Source organism: Mangifera indica, chromosome 3, assembly GCF_011075055.1.
Source record: "Mangifera indica cultivar Alphonso chromosome 3, CATAS_Mindica_2.1, whole genome shotgun sequence".
Classification (NCBI taxonomy): domain Eukaryota; kingdom Viridiplantae; phylum Streptophyta; class Magnoliopsida; order Sapindales; family Anacardiaceae; genus Mangifera; species Mangifera indica.
The window spans coordinates 14436141-14459143 of NC_058139.1; the positions used below are offsets into that span (position 1 = coordinate 14436141).

General features: G+C 33.3%; 1 protein-coding gene across 3 annotated transcripts; it reads right to left on the minus strand.

Annotated features, from left to right (window-relative positions):
• Positions 1-3431: 3431 nt before the first annotated feature.
• LOC123211312 (DNA ligase 1-like) lies at positions 3432-16852 on the minus strand. Of its 3 annotated transcripts, XR_006501384.1 has the most exons (5): positions 16613-16852; positions 15321-16263; positions 4863-5901; positions 3875-4511; positions 3432-3792 (listed from the first exon to the last, which is right to left on the minus strand). XR_006501384.1 is itself a non-coding variant. In XM_044629941.1 (4 exons), the coding sequence occupies exons 2-4, from the start codon at positions 15396-15398 to the stop codon at positions 3976-3978; spliced, it is 1653 nt and encodes a 550-aa protein (XP_044485876.1). In that variant the 5' UTR covers positions 15399-16263; positions 16613-16852; the 3' UTR covers positions 3432-3975. The 3 variants fall into 3 exon arrangements, 2 of the variants coding, with proteins under 2 accessions (XP_044485876.1, XP_044485877.1); XM_044629941.1 differs by having other exon boundaries at positions 3432-4511; XM_044629942.1 differs by having other exon boundaries at positions 3432-4511; positions 16465-16852.
• Between the last annotated feature and the right edge of the window lie 6151 nt (positions 16853-23003).

Sequence of the window (23003 nt, forward strand, 5' to 3'; positions counted from 1 at the left end):
CAGAAATAGTGTAATGAGAGAGAAGAAAAAAGCTTGAGCTTAGAAAAGTGTCAAATCTTTATAGTCAGTTTTCAGAAAGTATCAAACAGACACCAGATAGAATAAAGTCAAATAGTAAATAATGAACTAGATTATCCTCTCGATTCCTTATAGAGGTTATGATGTGAGATTAAGTCCCGAGAGTGAGTTAAAACAGAAAATGAGATAGTTTATTTCATTCTTTTCCCTTACTGAGTGTTCTTATCTCTCACTTCGTTTTCTTTCATAATTGCAGGTACAGGGGATCGTGGTAGTTGCGAGGCAAGGTTAAGTCAACGAATATAGATCCAGCTAGAGCAAGTTATCTCTGGTTCATGTTACATGTATACAGTCGCATGTCTTGCTGACTTTTGATCTTCTGGAAATGGTTGTACAGTTGTATGTGATTACTCCATGTCTTCAAATGCTTTCAGATGAGTTTTTATATGAGATATATACATCTTTTGTTCGTTTCTAGATTTTTAATTTTCTTAGAATAATTTCTAAACATTTTAGTAATGAGTTTAGTTTAAAGTAGTTTTTTAAAAAAAAAAATAGATGCTCCGGATATTAATTCGTAACATTTCTCCTTCGGAGGGTAGTGATTTTACAGAGGAATGTTACAAGTTGGTATTAGAGTATACTTTGGGAACCTAAAAGATGTTTTCTAAAACAAAATGGAGTAATCCAAGTAACACAGAGATGAAATACCCTCCAGCCATGTTGACTTCCCTCGCAACCGATCATTGTAAGTTAAGTTTTCATTTATACCTGCTGAGTTTTATGGAACTGATGTGTTCATTTTCAAGACCTATGAGCTGAACATCAGTAGATCCCTCTCAGAGGACCCAGAGTGAAGGATCAGCTTTTTGGGTACCTCAGAGGGGGACTTAGTGAACATGATATGCAAGAAATTTTCAAAAAGATGATAAGAGAGCATAGAGGTGCTCCTACGCAGGGAAGTGAGACGACGCATATACCATCGACCTAAAGACATGATATGAGGGAGGTTACTTCAGCATTTACAACAGCCCTAGTGAGGGTCCCAGCTGCATCCTATTTTTAACCTCCATAGTATGCACTAACTAAATATGCCCATCTCATGAGCCTTAGTCATCCTTTTTCGGTGCAAATGGTGACACAATTATTTTTGGATCATATGTATAAACTTCATGGAAATCTTGCCACTATTACCACTGATCAAAGGGTTGTCTTCCTTAATTGCTTTTGGCAAGAACTCTTCAAATTGTTGGGTACAAGCCTTTAATATTCCACAGCATACTACCCCCAAACAGATGACCAAACGAAGATGGTTAATCACTCTTAGAAAGGTATTTGAGATGTATGGCTGGGGATCTTCCCTATGCCTAGTACCACTAGCTCTCTCTTGTTGAATCCTGATATAACACCAGTCATCATTCCAACATCAACATGACACCATTTAAGGTCTTATATGGTTATCCAACCCTGCTGCACATCTCTTATTTTCCTAAAGACACTCTCGTAGTTGAAGTCAACACCATGTTATGCTTGAGGGAGGCCACCATTCGAATTCTGCAACATAATTTACGTAAGGCTCAACATCGAAAGTGAATTGAATTCCTGATTTCTTGACGCGAAATTTAGCTGAGATTTTATAATTTAGTTTTGGTTGCAGTATGGCATCGTAAGACTAAACAAGGTGATGTTGTTTTAAGGAGATTTATTGGTTATTTTTGTAATCTTAGCAATAAGTTGGTGCGGTGTTGTTTTGCTTAGGCACATACTATAAGCAAGAATGAGGAATGTATGTTTGAACAAGTTTATGGAATAAAAGACATGTGACTCTTCTCTCTGAAAAATTCTCTACCTTTCTTCTTTCTCTTTGTGTTCATTTTCATCTGCTCTTAACCATTTGGAATAGCTTGCATCACCCACCAAGAGTCCAGCAGGAATGCCAATGATAAAACCAAGAATTCCCAGTAAACTACTCACAAATCCCATTGCCCTTCAAAAATTTTTTGAGAAAAGAAAACCTAAAAAACGTGTATGAAACGAAGGATTAAAGACGAATGCTATGAAAGTGTAAGGCAAAAACGTAATGGGAAACGAAAATAATGTAATTGGAGGGGTGACCTGGGTCTAAGAAAATGTTTTTCTACTTAGAATGAAACGAAACCACTGATGCACAATCTCTGGAAAATTTTACCCTTATCTCCGAAAACCCAATCCCAAAAAACAAATCTCCAATATCTCATAACATCAAAAATCTAATAACCAAAACACAAGAATAGAACAGTAATCCTTTTTGTTAAAACAGTGAACAAAAGACAAGATTAATTCATTGATTAATTTGATTTAAAGTTGATATTCATCTTCATCGTTAATAATCTATATCTGTACTTGAAGCTCCTTCATTAATTTCCTAAACCCGGTTATCTAAACTTTCCTGAAAATCAAATCCCAAGCCCATTATCATATCAAACAAAGTTAACAAAAAGAAAGAAACCAAAATAAAGATTTAACATTATTCTACTCTAAGAGCGGAATGGAATAAACCAAATAAGAGTTGAACTGAATCAGATCCTAAAACAAAACGATTGAAGGAGAATCACACCTTAACCAAATGATTGACAAAGCATCAATTGATTTGGAGAAGAAACCAAAAAATTGCATGAGGAAGAATCAACTCAGAGAGTATGAATCAAATACAATGAAGACCGAAGTGATAGGGAAAGCAAAATGGAAGAATAGACCCAAGAGGAATTATAAAATATTAATGTTTAAAAAAAAGTACCTGACCTAGTACATTTAATGGGTGAACTGGGTCAGTTCCGGATTGGTTCTCCTATCCCAGGACCAGGGAACTGAAACAAATCCTGGAGCCTGCGAGTTCCTTTAGTTTCCTTCAATTACAGATAAAAAACATAACCAACAATCGGATGCCCGACAGTTCCAATTCCGGATAATTTGCCCACCCCTGTAACTCTATTTAAGAACACAAAGAATGCTTATTGAAAAAAATTTTCAAAGCTGGTTAAATGTCGAGTCTGCCAGAATTCGTCAAAAAGGGTTGGTTGGTCACTGATATATCTTTAATTTTTTTTTTTTAATGAGTTAATTACTAAAACCCTTTAAGCTTCATGTGATAAAAACTCTTAAACCTCATAATATTATAAATTAATATTATCCTTTCACACATAGAAAACGAATATTACAGTAGAAGAATATTAATTTTCTTAAAAACCAGTTTTTGTCAAAGATAAAGACAGCCCAGAAATACTTGGAAATTCAAATTAAAAAACCGAATCAGAAAACTCCCTAAGAAATGTCAAACCATAAACAACAGCTAAACCATATATATAGTATAATTATTCACGGCAGCTATTAGAAAACTTAAATGGGATTATGAGCAGGTGTTATATCAGGGAAAATGAATGAATGCAGCTACTTTACCTTGCTCTCTTATCATACGGTTTCTGTAAATACCAGTTGTATGTTACAAATCAAAATTTCACTGGTGTAGCATACACCACTGCTAGCTTAGTTTCTCTTAGATTCTCAATTAGAAAAGAGCTTCTCAGCTTTAAGCAAATGAAATAAAATTGCACAAGCTTTTACATTTCGCTTCTCCAGCAACCTCACTCAGTTGCCCTCATGGAATTTTTGAATGAATCAGTGCTCGCCAAACAGCAACTAAAATCACACCTCCAATCCATGTCCTGCAAAGATGCACTAGTGCTCCACAAACAGCAACTGAAATTACCCCTCAAATCCATGTTCTGCAAAGATGCCCTAGTGCACACAACAGCGTGTGATGTATCATTTCAAAGACACGGCATTGACTAATGCAGCAAAAAATATATAACAATTCCACCTGAAAGACCAGATGCTGCTGCAGACCCTGGATGTAATCCTGTGGAGGGTTACCCATATCCTTACGGGAACAGGATGGATCATGCCCATATGTAAAACCAATCAAAAGGGAATAACATATGGTAGGGCACAAACATCAGCTGACTCTATCCTCATCGCTTCTGCCCAAACCTCTGGTGTCTCATCATCTCCAGGGCATATCACCTTGGGCTTCTGTGATTGGAAATCGCTGCAATGGATGAGCCACTCTAGGTCATGGTCCTTGGAGAACTCTTCCCTCTTGGGAACCGATAGTATCTGGTTTAGATATTTGGTATCTGGATGAGGTGGCTTCAGGGATACCTCAGCGATTTGATCAGCTTGTTCAGTCATAAATAAAGACTTCGCTGTTGAGACAGACAAAGGCCGAGATGAAATTGTACCATTTACCTTGTGTTCTTTATTATCTGTCTTACAATTATTGGCTGATCCTTGCCTATCTGAGGTAAACAATGCAGAAGTTTGGCCAGGTTGCAAAATTTTTCCATTCCTCGTCAATGGATGAGGAGATGAAATGGGCCTTGTCAACTTATTGGTCTCCGTCGATGAATGGAGAGAAGAAGTGGGTCTTGGCAACTTATTAGGTCTGCTGTCATTAGCTGTAACAAACATAGAAATGGAAGCAGAAACTTAGTTAACATGAATCCTCAGTTTGAACCTACAAGAAAAAATGAGCAACAATTGTGACAACGTAATCTGCTAGTCAACCAATTCCACATTTTTAGCAAAAACTGCTGAGATCATGTAGAAGATCTCCTCTTACCAAAAAAAAAAATGTAAAAGACCTCCCAACAGAATGGTACATCTGGAAACTAGACAAAAAGTTATTCCAATAACAAGACACTAGTATTTCATGCTTTTCTATCATTCAAGTGTGCACTGTTGAAGGGTTTAATAAATAGTAATAGGTTGCTGTGATATAACACAGTTTATTTCATTATAGAACTCACCATGATAAAGTCCATTCGTGTCACAGTCCTTTCTTTTCCTAATATTTGCCTCACCAATAGTGTTCTTGTTACCATCATTGGGAAGAGGCAGAGTCCTTATATGTGTACCTAGAAGGTCATCTTTCTTCTTGTCTTTTAAAATATCTTTCCCTATGTTCTTATGTTCACTTTTCATCTCCACTTTCTCCTCTTTTTTCTTCTCTTTATCCCTGTCTTTATCCTTCTCTTGGCTTTTTTTCTCCCTATGTTTATCCCTCCACTTGTCATCTTGTTCCTTTTGTTTGGCCATTTCTTTACCCTCAGTCTTGCTCTCAATCTCTCTCTCCAGTGGTCTGGACACACCTTTAGGTTTTGTTTGAACCACTCCAGAAAGACTCTGAACCATGGTATGTCCACTAAGAATTGCATCATCTCTGACACCTTGCTCATCCATCTTTCTTTCATTACCACCTCTCTTATCCATCCTTTCCTTCCTAACACCCAAGCTAGGAGTAGCGTTAGCCACCAATCTAACAACTCCCTCATCCCTCTTTCGGTCTGTCCCAGTAAACTTCTCAACCAACTGATTCCCAGTTGCTCTGTCTTCATCTCTGACCCTCCTTCCCAGCTCCAGTATATATTTAGAATCCTTTGAATCCCCAGCCAAATTGCTGTTCTGATTGAGCTTCTCTCCACTATAACCTGAAAATTGCCCAGTAACTTTCTTCTCACTGGAGATGCTGCTTGGATATCTGTTCGTTTCCTTGTCCTTCTGAATGAATTTCTCTCCATTGTTACCCTCAGATTTTGGAGGCAATTTTTTCTCATTGGAGGTTTTCCCTCCATCATGACCCTCTGATTTCCCTTGAAGTCTCTTCTCAACCAAGTTGCTAAATTTATCTTTATCTTTATCCCTGTCCTCTTTTTTCTCTCTGTGTTTTTCCGTTTTGTCTTTCTTTTCTCTGTGCTTTTCATCACTTCTATCTTTCTCCTTTTTTTCTTTGCTCTCTCTCTTCTCTTTATCCTTGTCCTTTTTATGCTTCTTCTCTCTCTGTTTCTCCTGCAAATTGAGAAAAATATTAAGATCATTCATTAAACTAATGGAAACAGATACATATTTATGAAACAGATTAAAATCTATTAACATATCCAAGATTTCATAAAGTAAAATGATGAAAAACAGGACGGGGAAAAAGCAACAAAAGAGGAAAGGGAAAAGGAATAAGAAAAAAAAACAGAAGGGGTAGAGATTAAGGAAAGAGGCTGAGCATAAATTTTAGAAGGCAAAACTTCCATCATTCAAGGCTGCTTTCTAGATAAATACAAAGCCTGTTTATACACTAAAAAGGGCAAAGAACAATATAACAAGACAAAACTAATCCTGAGATAAAGATTATTCCTAAAATATTATTTCTTACACTTTTCCAAGAAAATTCTCATTGTTTCTTCATCATTGCGTTGTAATTTCTTCATTGTAAATCAATAAATAATTTTATGAAGAAGAAAAGTATCACACAAAGACCATTGACTAGAATAGATGTCAGACCCGCTACAAGCAACTAGGGACTGGCTGCACTTCTGTATCAGCACCATGCAGTTCCAAGACTATGACACATAACATCAGCAGTTGACAGAACATTCAAATAAAGATAGTTTAGCAGCAAGATTGTGAAAAAGGTTATGAGTTCAGCTTAATACCTACTGTAGGTCCTTACCTATCTGTTTGAGCTTTTAGGTAAAGTAGAAATCAAAGTCAATCAGAGATGGTCTTGTGTTTCAAATTGCCTTACTGTTTCGAATTGCAAAAACTTGTGTTGTACGGTTGCATTTGAATTTTTTGTGATTGTATTCAATACACTTTCTAGCGCAGCATGTTAGAGCTTACGTTAATCTAATAAAATAATATCCTATTGTTGAGCAACCTATCAACTTAAAGTTTTAGGTCAAAAGGTTACTCAACTAAAAGAAGCAATGTTCCCAGAAACAACACAGCCAACTGATGGAAGTACTACAAGGTAAGAGAAACTGAAACATGCAAACAAAAAATATTTTGGGATAAGGAAACTGTCTCGTCATTTAGCAAAATCCTTGGATTCACGCCACTTTCTCTTCCAGTCAAAGGCTCATACATCCTTTTCTTTATTCTGTATATCCCAGCAAGCAGTACCTTTATGTGCAGTTCACCCATTCCTGTTCCAAGCTTTAAGTTCCATTCATTTACTCATGGTAAAGCCAACCCCCAATAATAGTAGTTGAGACAAAGGTTCCCAGGCTGAATGAAGTAAACTCAGTTTGGGCTGTCTTCCACTTAAAATTTCATTATTATTTTGGTTCTAAATAGATACTTTCGCAATTTTAACCCATGCTTCAACTTTTTATCCCAACATTAAGGAATCTCTTCATGCATTAGTCAAGTTATTTAAGCACAGGGAAAGACAAGTACTTAACTATGACGTATTCTCTGACCCAGAGACATAGGCCCCCACCCAACACTGTTATTACGGTATTTAGAAAAAAACGAATAAGCATGTCATCATGTCAAAAATTATTGACTTTCCCAAATTAATAAGAATGGAATATATTATCACACAGTATATCCATCACATACCCTTTGCTATAAGAAAAGAAACTATGCAACTTTCATCTCCTTAGGAAACATTCCTTACAATGAACTGAAATAAACAATCATTTTTGAACTCCTTAGCATGTACCTTACTCATTGACAACACTCTTGTTTCATAAATAACTGATACAAACCAATCCAGACTGACTCTATGAAGCCTCATACTGTCTTATTGGGTTAACTATATAAAAACTATATTTCTACTCAATATTTCCATTGCTTGTTTGGAGTTGTTTGGTTGGTGATTGATGGAGACCAGTAGAATAGAATTAAGGGAGGAGAAGCCATCAAGGGGTGAATCCAGAAATATTTGAGAAGAAACAGATGAATTTGAGGGAAAACTAATAATAATCAATTCATCACAAAGCCTGAAACAATAATAACTTAAACCTCTAATTATAGGTGGCCAACCCTTACACAAAACAAAGTACAAGTCTAAACTATCATTTGACAAAAGAACCCCTAACACAACAATATAAAATATGTAACTGGAAAAAAAGGAAAACAAGAAAACAATTGATAAATAAAATAGGAAAATAGAGTTAAATCCCTAAAATCTCTAACAATATTTGTATATATGCATACAAATACACACAATATATAAAAAAATGTACAATACCCATGTCATCATTAACAACATACAAAGTAACCTAATTTATCTTTGCATTAAGAGTTTAATCAAATAAAGGGATAGAAAATCAAGAAGATATATTATTGTACTTAAGAAACAAACCACAACATGGTTCCCTTTTGCTGTCACAGACATGTACATCAGTACTGATGACACAACATACATTCATTAACATTCACATACATCTAAATTGATATTCCAATGAACAGGAACATATTTAAATTGTAAAATCTAAGTACTTGGTAAAACTTCATATTGATCAATGGTAGCATTACAACTATTAATGACGCTTTGCAGTTCCACGCAAAGGAACTTCTAATAGAATGCAATGCATTAAATATAGATTTTTCAAAATTCCTGTGACAGTACACAATTTGCAGATGCTTAAAGGAAAATCAGCAAAGAAAGGAGATTACTCACATTCTAACAACCATAATTATCAAAAACAAAATTCAAAAGAAAAGAAAATTTGAAAAAGAAGTGCAAGAATGTGCTTTGATGAAAAACCATAGGAAGTATTTGTTGTAAGTATCTCACACAGTGACAGAAGGCAGTAAATACAAGAATTATTAACACAAAAGAAAAAGGAAATTTGATGGGAAACCAATGACATTATGTATAAGCAGAAGAGGAATAAGATCAAGAATAGAGAAATTGAAAGAAAATAGAGAGAATGAAGATGGATAAATTAGATTTTTATTTCATCAGTGACCGTTTTACTTTCATATCGGATTAAGGTTGTTCATTTAGGGCTGCAGAAAGTCCGTGTCTTTTACTCTCAAGGATTATGTTGTTTGGTATATTTTTCTGCAATTAGGGTTTTGATGCAAAAACAGTAACAAATCAGATAAAGAAAGAGAAATAGGGGAAAAAAATAGAGAACAAAGAATGATAAACTAGAAAAGAAGGCGAGAAAATAATCCATAAGAAGAAAACCAGTAATCAAATTTATTAAATCTAGTATGTCAACAACAATAATAAGAAACCTTCATTTATAGGCTGATAGAAATCTAATCCTAATCAATGACAAAATAAAGTCTTATAAGTGGCAAACAAAATTAATTCTAGAAATACTAATCCTACAAACCATCCTATTCTTCTGACATCATATATGCTTCAAATTAGTAGACAAAAGAGGCCTATATCTCCTCACTAGTACTTTATTAGTAAAAATGAGGTTAATAGCTTAGACCATACATTCTTGCAATGCCCTATAGACTGGAAGCTACTGATAATCTTATTTAAGCCTCTAGCCTCTATTCAATTGTTTCTTTTTTCATGTGATTCAACATTCTCAGATAATATGCCCAGCCTTTCAAAGTGACAGATAAGCTAAAGTTTGATGGGTTATTACAGCTATCTTTTGGATCGTCTGAATAGAGGATATTGAATTCAGATGGAGCAATGATAAGCTTTGGTTTCTAAGTCAAATTTGAATACATGAGTGGTTTTTCCTCTTTATTCTCAATAACTGGGAGGCAATGGTGGCTTCTTAAAGGGGAGTCTAAGTCTTACAGTCCATTCACTATTGTTTTCTTTTTCATTTTTCTATTTTTATTATTTGGTTTATATTGGAAAATGCATAGTAATTTGTTCACTTACCATTGCCATCTTTAAAATAGAAAACAGGAGAAAGAGTATACAATGTATAAATTAAAAAGAAAAAATCATATGAATCGTCTATTATACATTTTCATTCACTATATTTCATATTTATATGGAAAATGAGAACAAATACATTTATACAGTTTTCCAAAAATGATAATGGACGCATTTCAAATTTTTAGAACAGAAAATCAAACTAGTTATTTTCCTTTTCAAACACCAAAAACAAAACTCAAAGCCACCTTAGTGTTTTTGTTGATTTCAAGGATCTTTTAAAGTGTCCTAAACTTTATATTTTTTACTTTTTCTTTTTCTAGTTGTCACAATCCATGCATTGCTTTGATCAATATAAGTTCTCAAGGATTTCTAATTCTAAACGGAAGAGGAAGAGGAATCTGACTTCCTCTTGGTGACATTGAAAGACTTGTCATACATGTCAAAAAAGTGGCCCCCAATAACCTAACTCTGCCCAAAATTTTTTGATTGATATATACATTTAAAAACAAAGAACTCTCAAGCAGTACCACTTTACTGAAATTTTGAACTCTTTTGTGAAGAATAGCAATAGTCTTTCACCTCTAATCATTGAATCAAAGTTTTGCAAAGAAGTTTTTCCTTATAGAGCTCAAGAGGAGCCAGCTTTCATAGTAGGGTGTTTAGTTTTGATTGTTAGGGTGCATTTGGTTTATGGATTTAAAGATTACTCTAACAATTTTTTTAATTTATAACATTACTTTAATTGATTTGTCAGGTAATAAAAGATTTCAGTAATCTTCTATTACTAATAGTGATGTAGTAGGTAATAGAAAATATAATCTGATTACCATTTTTATAACACCCACAAGTAAGCCTCAAAGGTTAAATAGTCTTTATTAAATGTGATTTCTAAGTCAAAGTCCAAATTTTGGGAGACACACGGTCATGTACAGAGAGGCCCGTGTGTGTTGAATGCGGATTCAGTTTTTATAAAAGGAATGATTGTTGGGTTTTAGGGATTTTGATCCCTAACCAAATGAGCGCACCATCTTAAAAGAGAGAGAGAGTTCAACTGATCTCCTAGCTTTCCGTTAGCAACTTTTGACGGCCCTTTCTAGTGACATGGTGAAAGAAAAAGAAGAGAAAAGGAGCCTCCCTTGGGACTAATTGCAGCGGCAACATCCCGAGGTAAGTAGGTTTAACCTATTTCTGTTTTAACATGACTTGTGATGGAAGAGATGTTTTGTTGTGAGTTTACATGAGGAATAAGATATTAGGATGATGATCAGATGATTGACTGCAATATGTTTTGAGTATATTGATGATTAGCATGACAAACATTATCCATGAGTCTTCTTCCTTATTTTGTTGTTGCATGGAGCTGAGACAACTGACTATTAACCTTTTAAAGATGAAGGGAAGAATATAGTTTACTGGTGTGCTCATTACTAATTATGTAATTGGATGATAAGAATGGTATGATGATTGTTGTTGCAAAGTTTTTGATTTTAAAGCCTTGATTATGTGCAATTTTTATGACTGTGCTTATGTGTTTATTGTGAGTGAATACACGCACGAATTTAGACATGAAGCCAAGATAACAAAATGTTAGATTGTTGGTAGAACAGGGAGTTTTTGGATGGATTGAATTAGGTTATAGATCGGACATTTTCTACATTCTAAACACAACACACAGTCATGTGGTATAAGACACACAACTATGTGGGCATGGCCCAAAATGCAATTGAAGTTTTTCTCACGACGATGAGACCCTGTAGACCAATTAGCGGTCAACTAGGACACATAGACTTCTCGTATATAGCCTTAGCACGACCAAGAGTAAGGGAGAAATGGCCAAAATACCCCTATGAAGTGACACAATTGAGATGAGTTTAAAGAAAGTAGACAAAATAAATATTTGAAGGAGCACATACCTGTGTTAGTCAGGATACACGCCCGGATATCTGTAAATAGTAGCACATAAGGAGAAGCCATAGGGAGGTGGTCGTGTGTGAGTAAAGTAAAGAGACACACCCTTGTGTGTTGAGTTATACACACCTATGCAATTAGGGCAGAAAAAAGAAAAAAGTAAGGGAACTACGCTAAAAATTTAAGGGTTGTCTTGAGTGATAGGGAAAAGGACTATTTCCCACCCATGTTCTAGGCCTATCTCAAACTCATACCCACAGGAGATGAAAGTCCAGTTTTCCCACCTATGACCAAACTGCCGTCCAATTTCTCAATTAGGGGCAGGGGTAAAATCGACATTTTACTGTTTAAAACCTTAAAACTTTAAAATTTCACCATTTCCCCCCTCCAGGTTTTAAAAACTGTAACTAAACCCATCCTCAAAGTTTAAAAAGTTTAGATTTCACCCCTAGGGTTTGCTTCCTTCTCCGGCCACCACCGATGGCCGACGCATTCTACTAATCTCGCATCTCCGACTACAAAGGACGACCCTTCGTCGCCCAGATCTAGACGACGAAGCGTCGTCCAGATCTAGAAGAGCAAACGAAGGACGACGCTTCGTCGTCCTTCGTCGTCCTTCGTCATCGCGTCAGGACGACTCGACGAGGGACGAAGGACGACGAAGAGACCTCTTCGTCGCACGGTGGTGCGACGAAGAGATCTCTGTCTCTTCGTCGCATCGTGCGACGAAGAGATCTTCGTCTCTTCGTCGCACGGTGGTGTGACGAAGAGATCTCCGTCTCTTCGTCGTATCGTGCGACGAGGAGATGAAGATCTCTTCGTCACACCACTGCCGTCGCACTAGGAGAAGGAGGGACCGGTGACGACGCCGGAGACAACGTCAAAAGATGAAATTGAAGAATAGGGGTGAAACTGCTATTTTTGAAAATTATGGGGGATGGCTGGGTTTTGAAAAATATGGAAACCCTAGGTTTGGGGGTGAAAATGTTAGTTTTCAAAGTTTAAAAACTTTGGTTAAAGATGAAATGTTAGTTTCTAAAACCTAAGGGAGGTGAAAGGTAATAAACTTTATAACTTTTTAATATAAACAGTAAAATATCGATTTTGCCCCTGTCCCTAACTAAAAAATTGGACAACAGTTTGGTCATGGGTGGGAAAACTGGATTTTCATCTCCCGTGGGTATGAGTTTGAGATAGGCCTAAAACATGGGTGGGAAATAGTCCTTTCCCTGAGTGATAATACAAACATCCAGGGTACGCAATAGTAACCTACGTGTCTAAGAGCTAATTCATAAATGGCACAAGATACATTTTTAGATGGAAGCGAGAGCAAGCCAGAGTTAGTCAAGGCTCGAGATGCATGCATGCTATACAACATTGGATCGTTACGAGGGGGTGCCATGAGTACACATTCCCTACACCGCCCGTAATAGGGTACTTGCTCGTAGTACAACCCAGTTGAGATATAGTTTTGGTGTAATAGGACAAAGAGATAGTTCACATAGCCAAGGTGTCAAATCCATGCATTCAATCCAAACCGATCGACCTAATATACAGTTACAGTGCAACTTTCAAATTCAGATGCTTTTACCAAGTTTAGCATGGTCATATCAAATAGGAATCCGAAGGAGTGATTCCTTAGTGATCGAACGGGACATAATTCAATCCAAAAGTTATAATATATAGCCTAAACAATCCCTAGGGTATACTAAGAGCACAAAGACAGAATATAGAACCCATCATCATCCATAAAGGAGTTCGATGCTGACTCCGAATGACAAAGATAGTAATGATCGAGACTAAGGGCATTTGGACGAGTTTTAGTAAAAATTGTTAGTAAAGTATCCTATTTACTAAGAGTTTTAGCACTCACTCTCCTATTTTCACATATGCAAGTACTAGTGATCGTGATGATTGCGGAACAAGTAGCAATCTACAGGCATAAAGCAATGAGGGCAATTCTATCTTTTTTAGCTTTTATTTTATTTAGATTTCATTTATGTATCAAACTACACTTTCTATATTTTCAACTTAAATTTCCATATTTTATCATCTTTTGTACACTTCCAATTTGGTTTTGACAAAGGCATTTTAGTAATTTTACAAAGTTTAATGCATGAGGTTTTATTTAAATGCTTTGAGTTTATTATATGTTTTATATTAAATGCATACTCAAAATAGACAATTTGATGATGTCTCCCTCTGGAAGACAGTACTTCTGAAGGAGGGTATTACAACTTTCACCTTAAATATTAAAAGATTACTAAAGTAATTTTGATTTTATTATAATTATATCCTAGTCAATTTTTTACAACAAAAATACTTTTATTCTCAATTAATATAACAAGTAACATAAAAATTAATTTAAATGATCATACTCAAGGATATTTAAATAAAATAGTGTCTTAATATTTTTTTATTACATCTAACTAAATGCCAAAATTATTTATACATACCAATTTTTATCAATTATAGTAATAGTTTATACTTAGTAATATTCTAGAAAAACTATCTTTGTGGTAATATTTCATTTTTTATAATAAAACATTACATGAACCAAGCGCAACCTTAATGTAAGGAATCTATACATTAAAACTATATTCTATTCTACTTTCTAAAACAACATTAACTTTTTCCAACCGAAAAAAGAAAAAAAGATATAGCTATTCCAAGGTTCTAAATGCAACAGTCCCAAAGCATCTTATATTTCAAATTTAAATTAAATTTTCGTTTTTCTCATCCTTCATGTTTCTTGCTTCCTACAACTGATCATGCATCTAAATTGTCCAAGGCTATTATGAAAAACATAATAACTAAGAATTAGATGATACTAGACTAGGGTCATCAGTAAAAGTAGCCTATTCTGTGATGTAGATAGCAACCATGTGGGATCTTCAATTAACTCTGAAATACACTCACATAATTTTTATTTTCACAGAATTCAGGCACTCCACTAGTTACAGAAACATTACTTCAGTAAGGAATAAGAAGATAAATGCATCTCAAGAGAAAATGTCACATGAATTATGTTTTCCATTCATAAACAGAAAGATATCAATGCTACTTTTTCATCTTTTTCATATTAAAGATTCCTTAAATATTGCATTTCATAGTGCATAATACAGAAAACTAAACAATTGTAGTTTCAAAATTTAATGATGAGATAAATTATCAGATCTCTTGAGGGTAATAGCTAAACAGATCAAGGTTTCAATAACTAGGTCATCAATCAATTATGAAAGCTTAACTCTGACCAACTAAATCAGGTAACAAGAACATTAATCCCATTTCAGCTTGTTGATATCTATAATAGTGGAAACAGCTCAGCTGAACTCTTACTCCTAGACAGAAAAATCAAGTACAAACGAATTTTCCCAAGGAGATAATCAACCAATTTAATAAACTGTCTATGTTCTTGATTAGAAAAAAGTGAAAATTCTTATACAGTGTTTAGATGCATAAAGCTATCTAATGACAATTCAACTAACAAAAGGTAACAGAAACTTTAAGATATATCGAATAGAGCCACTCTCAGTTGAATTAAAGTGACAATTAAATTATTTCAGTGACCCAATTGATTGCCATACCAATTATATAAGTAACAACTAATCCAGCCATCCAATGAAAGCAAAACTTGCATCATCTTTAATATCAAATTAATTGTCACATCAATAATAAATTTTCATTGCATTAAATATGAGAAAAGCAAATTAACCTTTTTTAGTAAGTCTAGATCGTCATTCCTAGCCTTCTTTTCATATCCTGGTGGTGGGAACGGAAAGCAACGCGACATTGCACAAAATCCCAGAATATAGAACACAACCGCCTTCCACAAACAAAATTGCCTGAATTATTTTCCAATAGCAAAGTTCCGAAGGAACGGACCAGTAACTATGCTCCTGTCCATACACCATGTCCCCGCATTCATTTCCAGCTTCAATATTCCTCCATGAGCTTCCAAGTCACTCCAACAACTTTGGATATCAAATCTGACCAACCTTTAGCCACCTCCACTTCAAACTTATAGACAAATCATGTCAATTTCACAGATAAATAATTCAAGAAGTAAATGCCAACTGCTGCAGCTACTTATCCAAGCCTAATAACAACTACACTAGCTCAAGAACACACAGCTATAACGATAACAATAGCTCAAAATATGCTCTTTGGTCTTCAAATTAGCTCCAACTATGTCAATCCAAATGGTTTCTTGAGAAATAAAAAGAGTCCACCACAGTCTAATCTTCTATATTGCCTTCTGGGAGAATAAAGAACCATCACCTCCTCGCTATAATAAAAAAATAACACCAAATTCATTCACTAATGGAGATCACCACACAAAATATTATCAAAATCCACCCTTTCATTGAAACAACAGCTAAAACTCTCCCAATTGATTGCTGTCTACAAAACAATACTATATATGCAATCTTCTTCCATGACCAAACCAACACTGTTCGATCACCATGATTCTAGGCATTTTCAGAGCTCAAAAACTCAATCACACAACAGTCAAATCCAGAACTCCAAGTTCTCAAAAGATCCCAACTCATCCCCATTCTATCTGATCCCACACTCAGTCTCCACAACGCCCAAACCCTAATCACTCCCAAATTGACCCAAATGGAAGAAGTCCCTCACTTTGATGAAATGAAACCCTAGAAATTCAGCAAAAAAAGAGAATTACTAAGCACATATTCAGCACCCGATCAAACGTTAAAAAAAATAATAATAAAGAATCATGTTCCAGTCGAAAAATTAGTGGGACAATTCATAACTATAAAAAGAAGACAGAATTGAAAAGAAAAATTAAAAGCTTTAAAGAAGTTTGAAAAAAAAAAAAAACGAAGGAATAAAACCTTTTTTCATCATCTAAGAGTAAATGGGCATAAATCAATAGGTTAAAAAACTAAAAAAGGTCGGATTTGAAAGGTTAAGACGGGCGAAGCAATTAGAAGGGAACTTAAGTGAGAAAAAAGAGTTGGAAAAATTAGAAAGTGAGATTACCTTGTCCGCTACAAAAAGGGTATTGTAGAAGGACAAGATCTCCCCCAATTAAAGAAGGATTTGTGAGATTGTATTTGTTTGATTTTTGTTTTCGTTTTGTTTTGTTCGTGTTTATGTTTCAGAGAGAGAAACGTAAAGAAAAGAGAAAGAGAGAGCGAGAGCCCTCGGTTTGTGAGTGAGTTTCTTTCCAATGTTCGGAAATTACACGCGAGATTGAGAGAAGATGATAACGCCACCCACGGGCACTTTAAAAGAGTTTATATCATTTATATATTTATATATAATTATATAATTAGAGAATATTTTATTTTAACTTAAAATCATTTTATCATATAATAATACATATAAATATATAATTATTTAATATATATAAAATAGATATATAAATTTTAAAAACACATAAAATAGATATATATAGTTTTATTATTATAATTTATATCAATTTTGAGTGATAATATGTGTAAACATGTGTAAGTATGAATAAAATTATACATTAATATATAATTTAAATACATAAATAATATATTATTATTTGATTATATTATTTATATACCACTATATATATATATATATATATATATATATATATATATATAAATTCATTCTCAAACACATATATATATAATTTTAAAAACTCAAATAATTATTTATAAAGTGTTAAACGTAACTAAAACCATTAATTATGTGATAATATCGTTATTTTATCACTATACCCTAAAACTCTAAAAATTTTATCTCATTTCCCTCTTTAATTTAAAAAACTAACAATTTTTTTCCTAGCCAAAAGTTTAAAAAATTCACTTTTCCCCTATTAGGGTTAGAATCAGATTTGGATTGACTCTTAAAAAATTGGATCAGGTTCAGATTGACATAAAGCGAATTTGAATTGCCCTAAACTAACCCAAATATTTTGAATAAATTATTGCATAATATGATATCATGAAAAAATCTCTAATATTATTCATTTTCTTTATTTGACATGGAGAGTTTTAATACATATTTCATATTTTCTAATTCGATTCAATAAATGAATTAATATTGCATCACTAAACACCAAATTTACATCACTCATCAATTTCTTCTTAAAACATTGTATAGGTTAGCTAGATTTTTTTTTTAATAAATTTTAGATATTTACTTGAAGGAGCTACTCTTAGGGCTTTTGCCAAGATTTTATCACTTTCTATTAAAAATATTTATTATAATTTAATAACTCTTTTTAATAAACTTGTAAAACCTATTCACAGTTTTTTTATTTTATTTATTGGATTGTTATAGATACCACTAAATTGAACTTATTATGTTTAGTATGTCATATTCATATACTTGCTAATAATTTTAATATTTATGACAATCATATTCATTATATAAAATAAAAATTAAATTTTTTTATATATTTGATAGGTAATTATTAATCTCGTTAATTATGAATTGCATTATTTTGATGTTAAAGTTGTAGACTTATTTAAGTTTTTGATTATGATATTCTATTTTTACCTCTAAAATTGATTATATAAAGAAACAATAAATAAATTATTAGTATTACACTGAAATAGAGCAATTTTGTTTTGACAAAATATTGTTTATATCAAAATGTATTTTCACGTGTTATTTTGTAATAAATCAAATAATTCTTTGACATTTGATAAAATGTGGTATTTCATAATTAAATTATGTCATTACATGTTAGGTTTTGACACAACTTTATTTTTTACATAATTTGAATTAATTTGGATTGGGTCACGTCAATCCGCAATTATTTGGGTTTGGTTTAGAATTGAGAAATTTTAATATGATTTTGTTTCAGGTTAGGTTAGGATGCAGGATTTTCAATCTGAAACCTGAACTGACACGACACAAATATGATGCAATAATATCAATTGTCAAGTCTACATCTAGCCATCTTTTTCTTTTATTATACATATGTAGCCACATTTTGATTTGAATTTTTTTTTAAAGGGGAGCCCAGTCATCATTGTTTACACAATTTCATTCAAATTTAACAGACATTAAGGAAAATGATTATGTAAGAATGAGAGATTAATATGATAATGCAGGTGTGTAAGTGTGGTTTTGGTTGCGGATGGTGCAATTGGTGATACAAGAATGCATTGAGAGGTTTTCTAAAAGTAAGATAAGATTCAATCTCAATCACAGTAATAAAAAACAGGAAAGAAATGTATATATAGAGGGGAGGAATTGAAAAACAACAGAGAAATTTTGTAGAAATAGAGGGGAAGGATTGGAAAATCTTGGAGGCTTCAGGGATTAAAGTCTGATAAGTTTCTTAGAGATAAACATGGAAAGGTATGAGATTGTGAAAGACATTGGATCTGGGAATTTTGGTGTGGCCAAGCTCAAAGACAAGCTCAATTGGTGGCTTGGTCGGCCAACCATGGTCGGGTAGGTTAGCCATTGGATGGGTAGGTTAGCCATTGAAGTAAGATAAGCTTCCTCCTTCAACTCAACTAAAAGAACCAATCTGGTCATGGCCTGGGTGGGTTAGCCATCAAACTAGAAAAAAAAAATTTGCCACCTCATGAATACTCAACTACAAGTTAAGAAAAGGAAGGTAAAAAAATTATAAATTTTTTCAATTAAAAGAAGAGAGTAAAAAGGTCGGATTCTTGAAAACAATTTATAAAAAATTTTTTTAAAAATTTATAAATAAAATTGAGTAAGATAAGATTTTTGAAAAATTTTACAATATTGGATTTTTGAAAAAAGATATAATATCACTGTATGTTTGACTTTTATAATATTTAAATAAAATATTGACTAAGTAAGTGGTGAATTTTATGTTTTAATTAAGTGAGCAGATGAATAGAAAGTTTGGTTGGATGAGTTTCAATTTTTAAAAAGTATTTTAGATATTTTATATTTTAACCTTTATATATATATATAAAATAGAAAAAAATAGTGATTATATATATACACAAGATTAAAAAAGACTAAAATAATTAATATTTGTTTTTGGCCTTTGGTAAACCATTTTCAACTAGGGCTTGAGGAGAGCAACAACACGCTTAAGAAAGTGAGTTTAACAAATACATCTAAGAATTATGGTTAACATACCATAATATTTTCTTTATCTAAACATAAATAATTAACAAATCCATCTAAAAAAATTTATCAGTATATTATAATTATTTTTTCTCTAATTATAAAAAATTGTTTCAATAATAAACTTTTAAAAAACACTACATTTTTAAAAGGTAGATATCTAGGTTAATTATTTATCACTGTTGCAATAGATGGTAATAATAAGATATACCCATTGATTTTTGGCATTAGTTCTAGGGAAGATCATGATACATGTTGTTGGTTTTTAACAAAGTTGAAGGATCGTTTAGGTGAGGTATCTCATTTAGCAATAATTTCAAATTGACATGTCAATATCTTCTTTGCAATGGTTGAAGTCTTCCTAAGTGTGCATCATGACTATTATTGTCATCACTTTCACTGTAACATGTGATCCAATTACAAAAAGAATGTAAAAATCACGTGGATATATTGGAAAACAGCTAAGATATAAACATAATATGAATTTCAAGAGATAATAAAGTTATTGTCCCGTATGCACCCTGATGCAATAGCGTGCCTGTGTCAGGTGGGTTATGATCGATAGGTAAGGGCATATTTTTCAGGCCATGGGTACAATATAATAATTACCAATATCATCGAGTTATTTAATGCAATTGTCATGCATACTCGGGGTTTGCCCACTACTATGTTTGTCGAGTTCATCAGAGGTACATTACAATTATGGTTTTATGAAAAAAGAAATCATGCAAGTAAGTATCTATTCAATAATATAACATATTATAAATGTGTTTATGTATACTTATACTTAATTACTTACCATATGTGTTGATATTTATATGATTTGTAGATGCTTGCACCAACCTGATAACACCTTGGGTAGAGGAAAAGATCGTCAAATGTATGCAAAAGTCTTCAAACTTAGATATACATCCTATTACATCTCAATGATACGAGGTTTTGGCTAGTGGCCAATACGATAGTATGGTTGACCTTGCGAAATGGACATGCACATGTAAAAAATTTCAACTATCACAAATTCCCTGCACATATGTTATCACCATAGTAAGATATATGAAACCCATCACTTGTGTTCAATGGGTGCATCCTTACTACAACATCGTTTTTACCATGCAATTTATGTGGATGTTGTCAATCCATTAAGGGATCAATCAAAGTGGTTGCATATAGAGGAGGTACATGTTATCCATCTACTAATCATCTATTGTCATTGTGTGGGATGTCCAATAAATAAAAATTGACATCCTAAAGCCATCAATGATCACCGAAATCACTGTAACCATGCAAAAAGACCGTTTCTGTCAAATTCCAAGTAAGTGGAACAACTTCCTTTGTTTGATAATGAAATTTAAGAAGTTTTTCTATTATACATATAATCTAGAGTGATCTAGACATGATTGTGATGATCGAATTGATGAAATGGATTTCATATACAAATAGGATGAGTTATATGCTTGTCTAGTTTCTTGATTATGTGTTTTAGCTTGAATATTCCTAGTTCTTAGATTTGATGCCATGAAATTATGTATATATTTTTTATGGTTAAAAAAATAGTGGAAACAATATGTTTATGATGCTCAGAGACTATTGTTTGTACCTTGGTTATGTGAGTATTGCCAAAATATTAATCAGAAAGGCATAAAACCCTAGGACGTGATTTCCAAATCATGACACACAATCGTGTATGGTCTCATACACATCTATGTGTTGTTTCAAAATTTTCAAAAGTATGAGATTCTTTCACTTGTTCTAAGAGAAGATATACACAATCATGTGGTATGGGACACACATTTGTGTATAGTTTTCCAAAGTGCATGACATGCAACAGAAGACATGTGGCATATACACGTAGAGTAAAGTTCATGCGGGGTGTGTCCAAGTCACCTTATCTTCTGCACCTACTTTATGCATGACCATGTGTTGAGTGTCACATGCTTGTGTATATGGGTCAAGAGGCATACGGGCATGGGTAGAGAAGCACTAGACTGTGTACCCTTCGACAAAGATAAAAGATAATTATACCCCTAGGCTATATGCATAGAAAAGGAAAGCTAAGCAAGAAGAATAATGAACCATTAGAGAATAAAGAATTAAAAAAAGACACAAATTGGATGTTTGACTATATGGATAACAACATAAGCTCAACCAAATTGAATTTGGGTCAAAAGTCAATAACCTTAAGGTTAGTGTGTCACACATGTAGATAGTCACTAGTTACATGCGTAAGTGACGATATTGTGAAAGTGATAAGATTGAATACCCATGAGATACATTACACACTCAACACCTAGGGGTATAGCCACCTAGTTCAATTCATGTGTGTGTGATAAAGATGTGGCTTTTAGATATTCCTCAAATGATTAACAAGATGTACCACATATGTACCTAAGGTAGGGGTCATCTCTGGATGATTAGTTAGCAATTTCAATCAGCTTATACAATAAAAAAAAGAATTACTATCAGAGATTTTTTCATATGATTAGGGTGTCCTAGTTAGATAGCTCAATAGATTATTTGGATGTGCACAAAGCATATCACTAGGTTATCAAATATGTTGATTCTTGCTTACGACTCTTCAATTTCTATGGGTGATCCATATTAGGGCACCAAGGTGTTATAGTGTAATATCCACAGGTAAGCTTAAGGGTATTTTACTCTTTTTCTTAGTCTTAAATTTGATGATTTCTTTAAATTTCAATAGTACACACCCGTGTATGGAGATATACATGAATGTGTATGGTTAATAGAAAGTCAACAAGTAAATTAGATTGTGACCATCGCAAAACAGTAAGTTACCTTAGTTGTGCAGCTAGATACATGACCATGTTTGGTTCTATACACATCGATGTATCACTTCCAGAAATTAAAATAAAAATGTAATAACCCTAACTCTCTTGTATTATCTTTTCTAGTCATAGAAAGTAGAGAGTTTAAGAGAGAGAAAAAAGTCTTTTCGTCATCTGTGTAACTGCCAACAATCGCTAGAATCATCGTAGCTATGTAAGGGAAGCTTTATCACCAAAATCCAAGTAAGTGGAATGACTTCCCTTGTTTGATCATGTGATTTTATGGAATAGTTATATTATAAGCATGATCCAAGGATTTTTAAATATAGCAGTGATAATTTTTATTGATATAATTAATGATGAATGTGAATATGGAGTTATATGCATATTAGACCTATTGATTGTATGAAGGTTTAGTTTTTTCAAATTGATTAATGTCTAAAAGTCATGTATGTGTACTTTGCTTAAATATATCGTACGGGTATCATGCTTAAGGTTTATAAAGACCTATGTGTATGTCTTAAAAGAAGTAATCTTGTTGG

What these genes read in the sequence shown, in the direction of transcription:
- LOC123211312 (XM_044629941.1), bottom strand. Translation starts at nt 15,398, where the DNA reads ATGTCGCGTTGCTTTCCGTTCCCACCACCAGGATATGAAAAGAAGGCT. An exon ending in ATCTAGACTTACTAAAAAAG is followed by an intron (nt 5,902 to 15,320) that starts GTTAATTTGCTT and finishes CTCAATTTGCAG; the next exon opens with GAGAAACAGAGAGAGAAGAA. An exon ending in CACGAATGGACTTTATCATG is followed by an intron (nt 4,512 to 4,862) that starts GTGAGTTCTATA and finishes TGTTTGTTACAG; the next exon opens with CTAATGACAGCAGACCTAAT.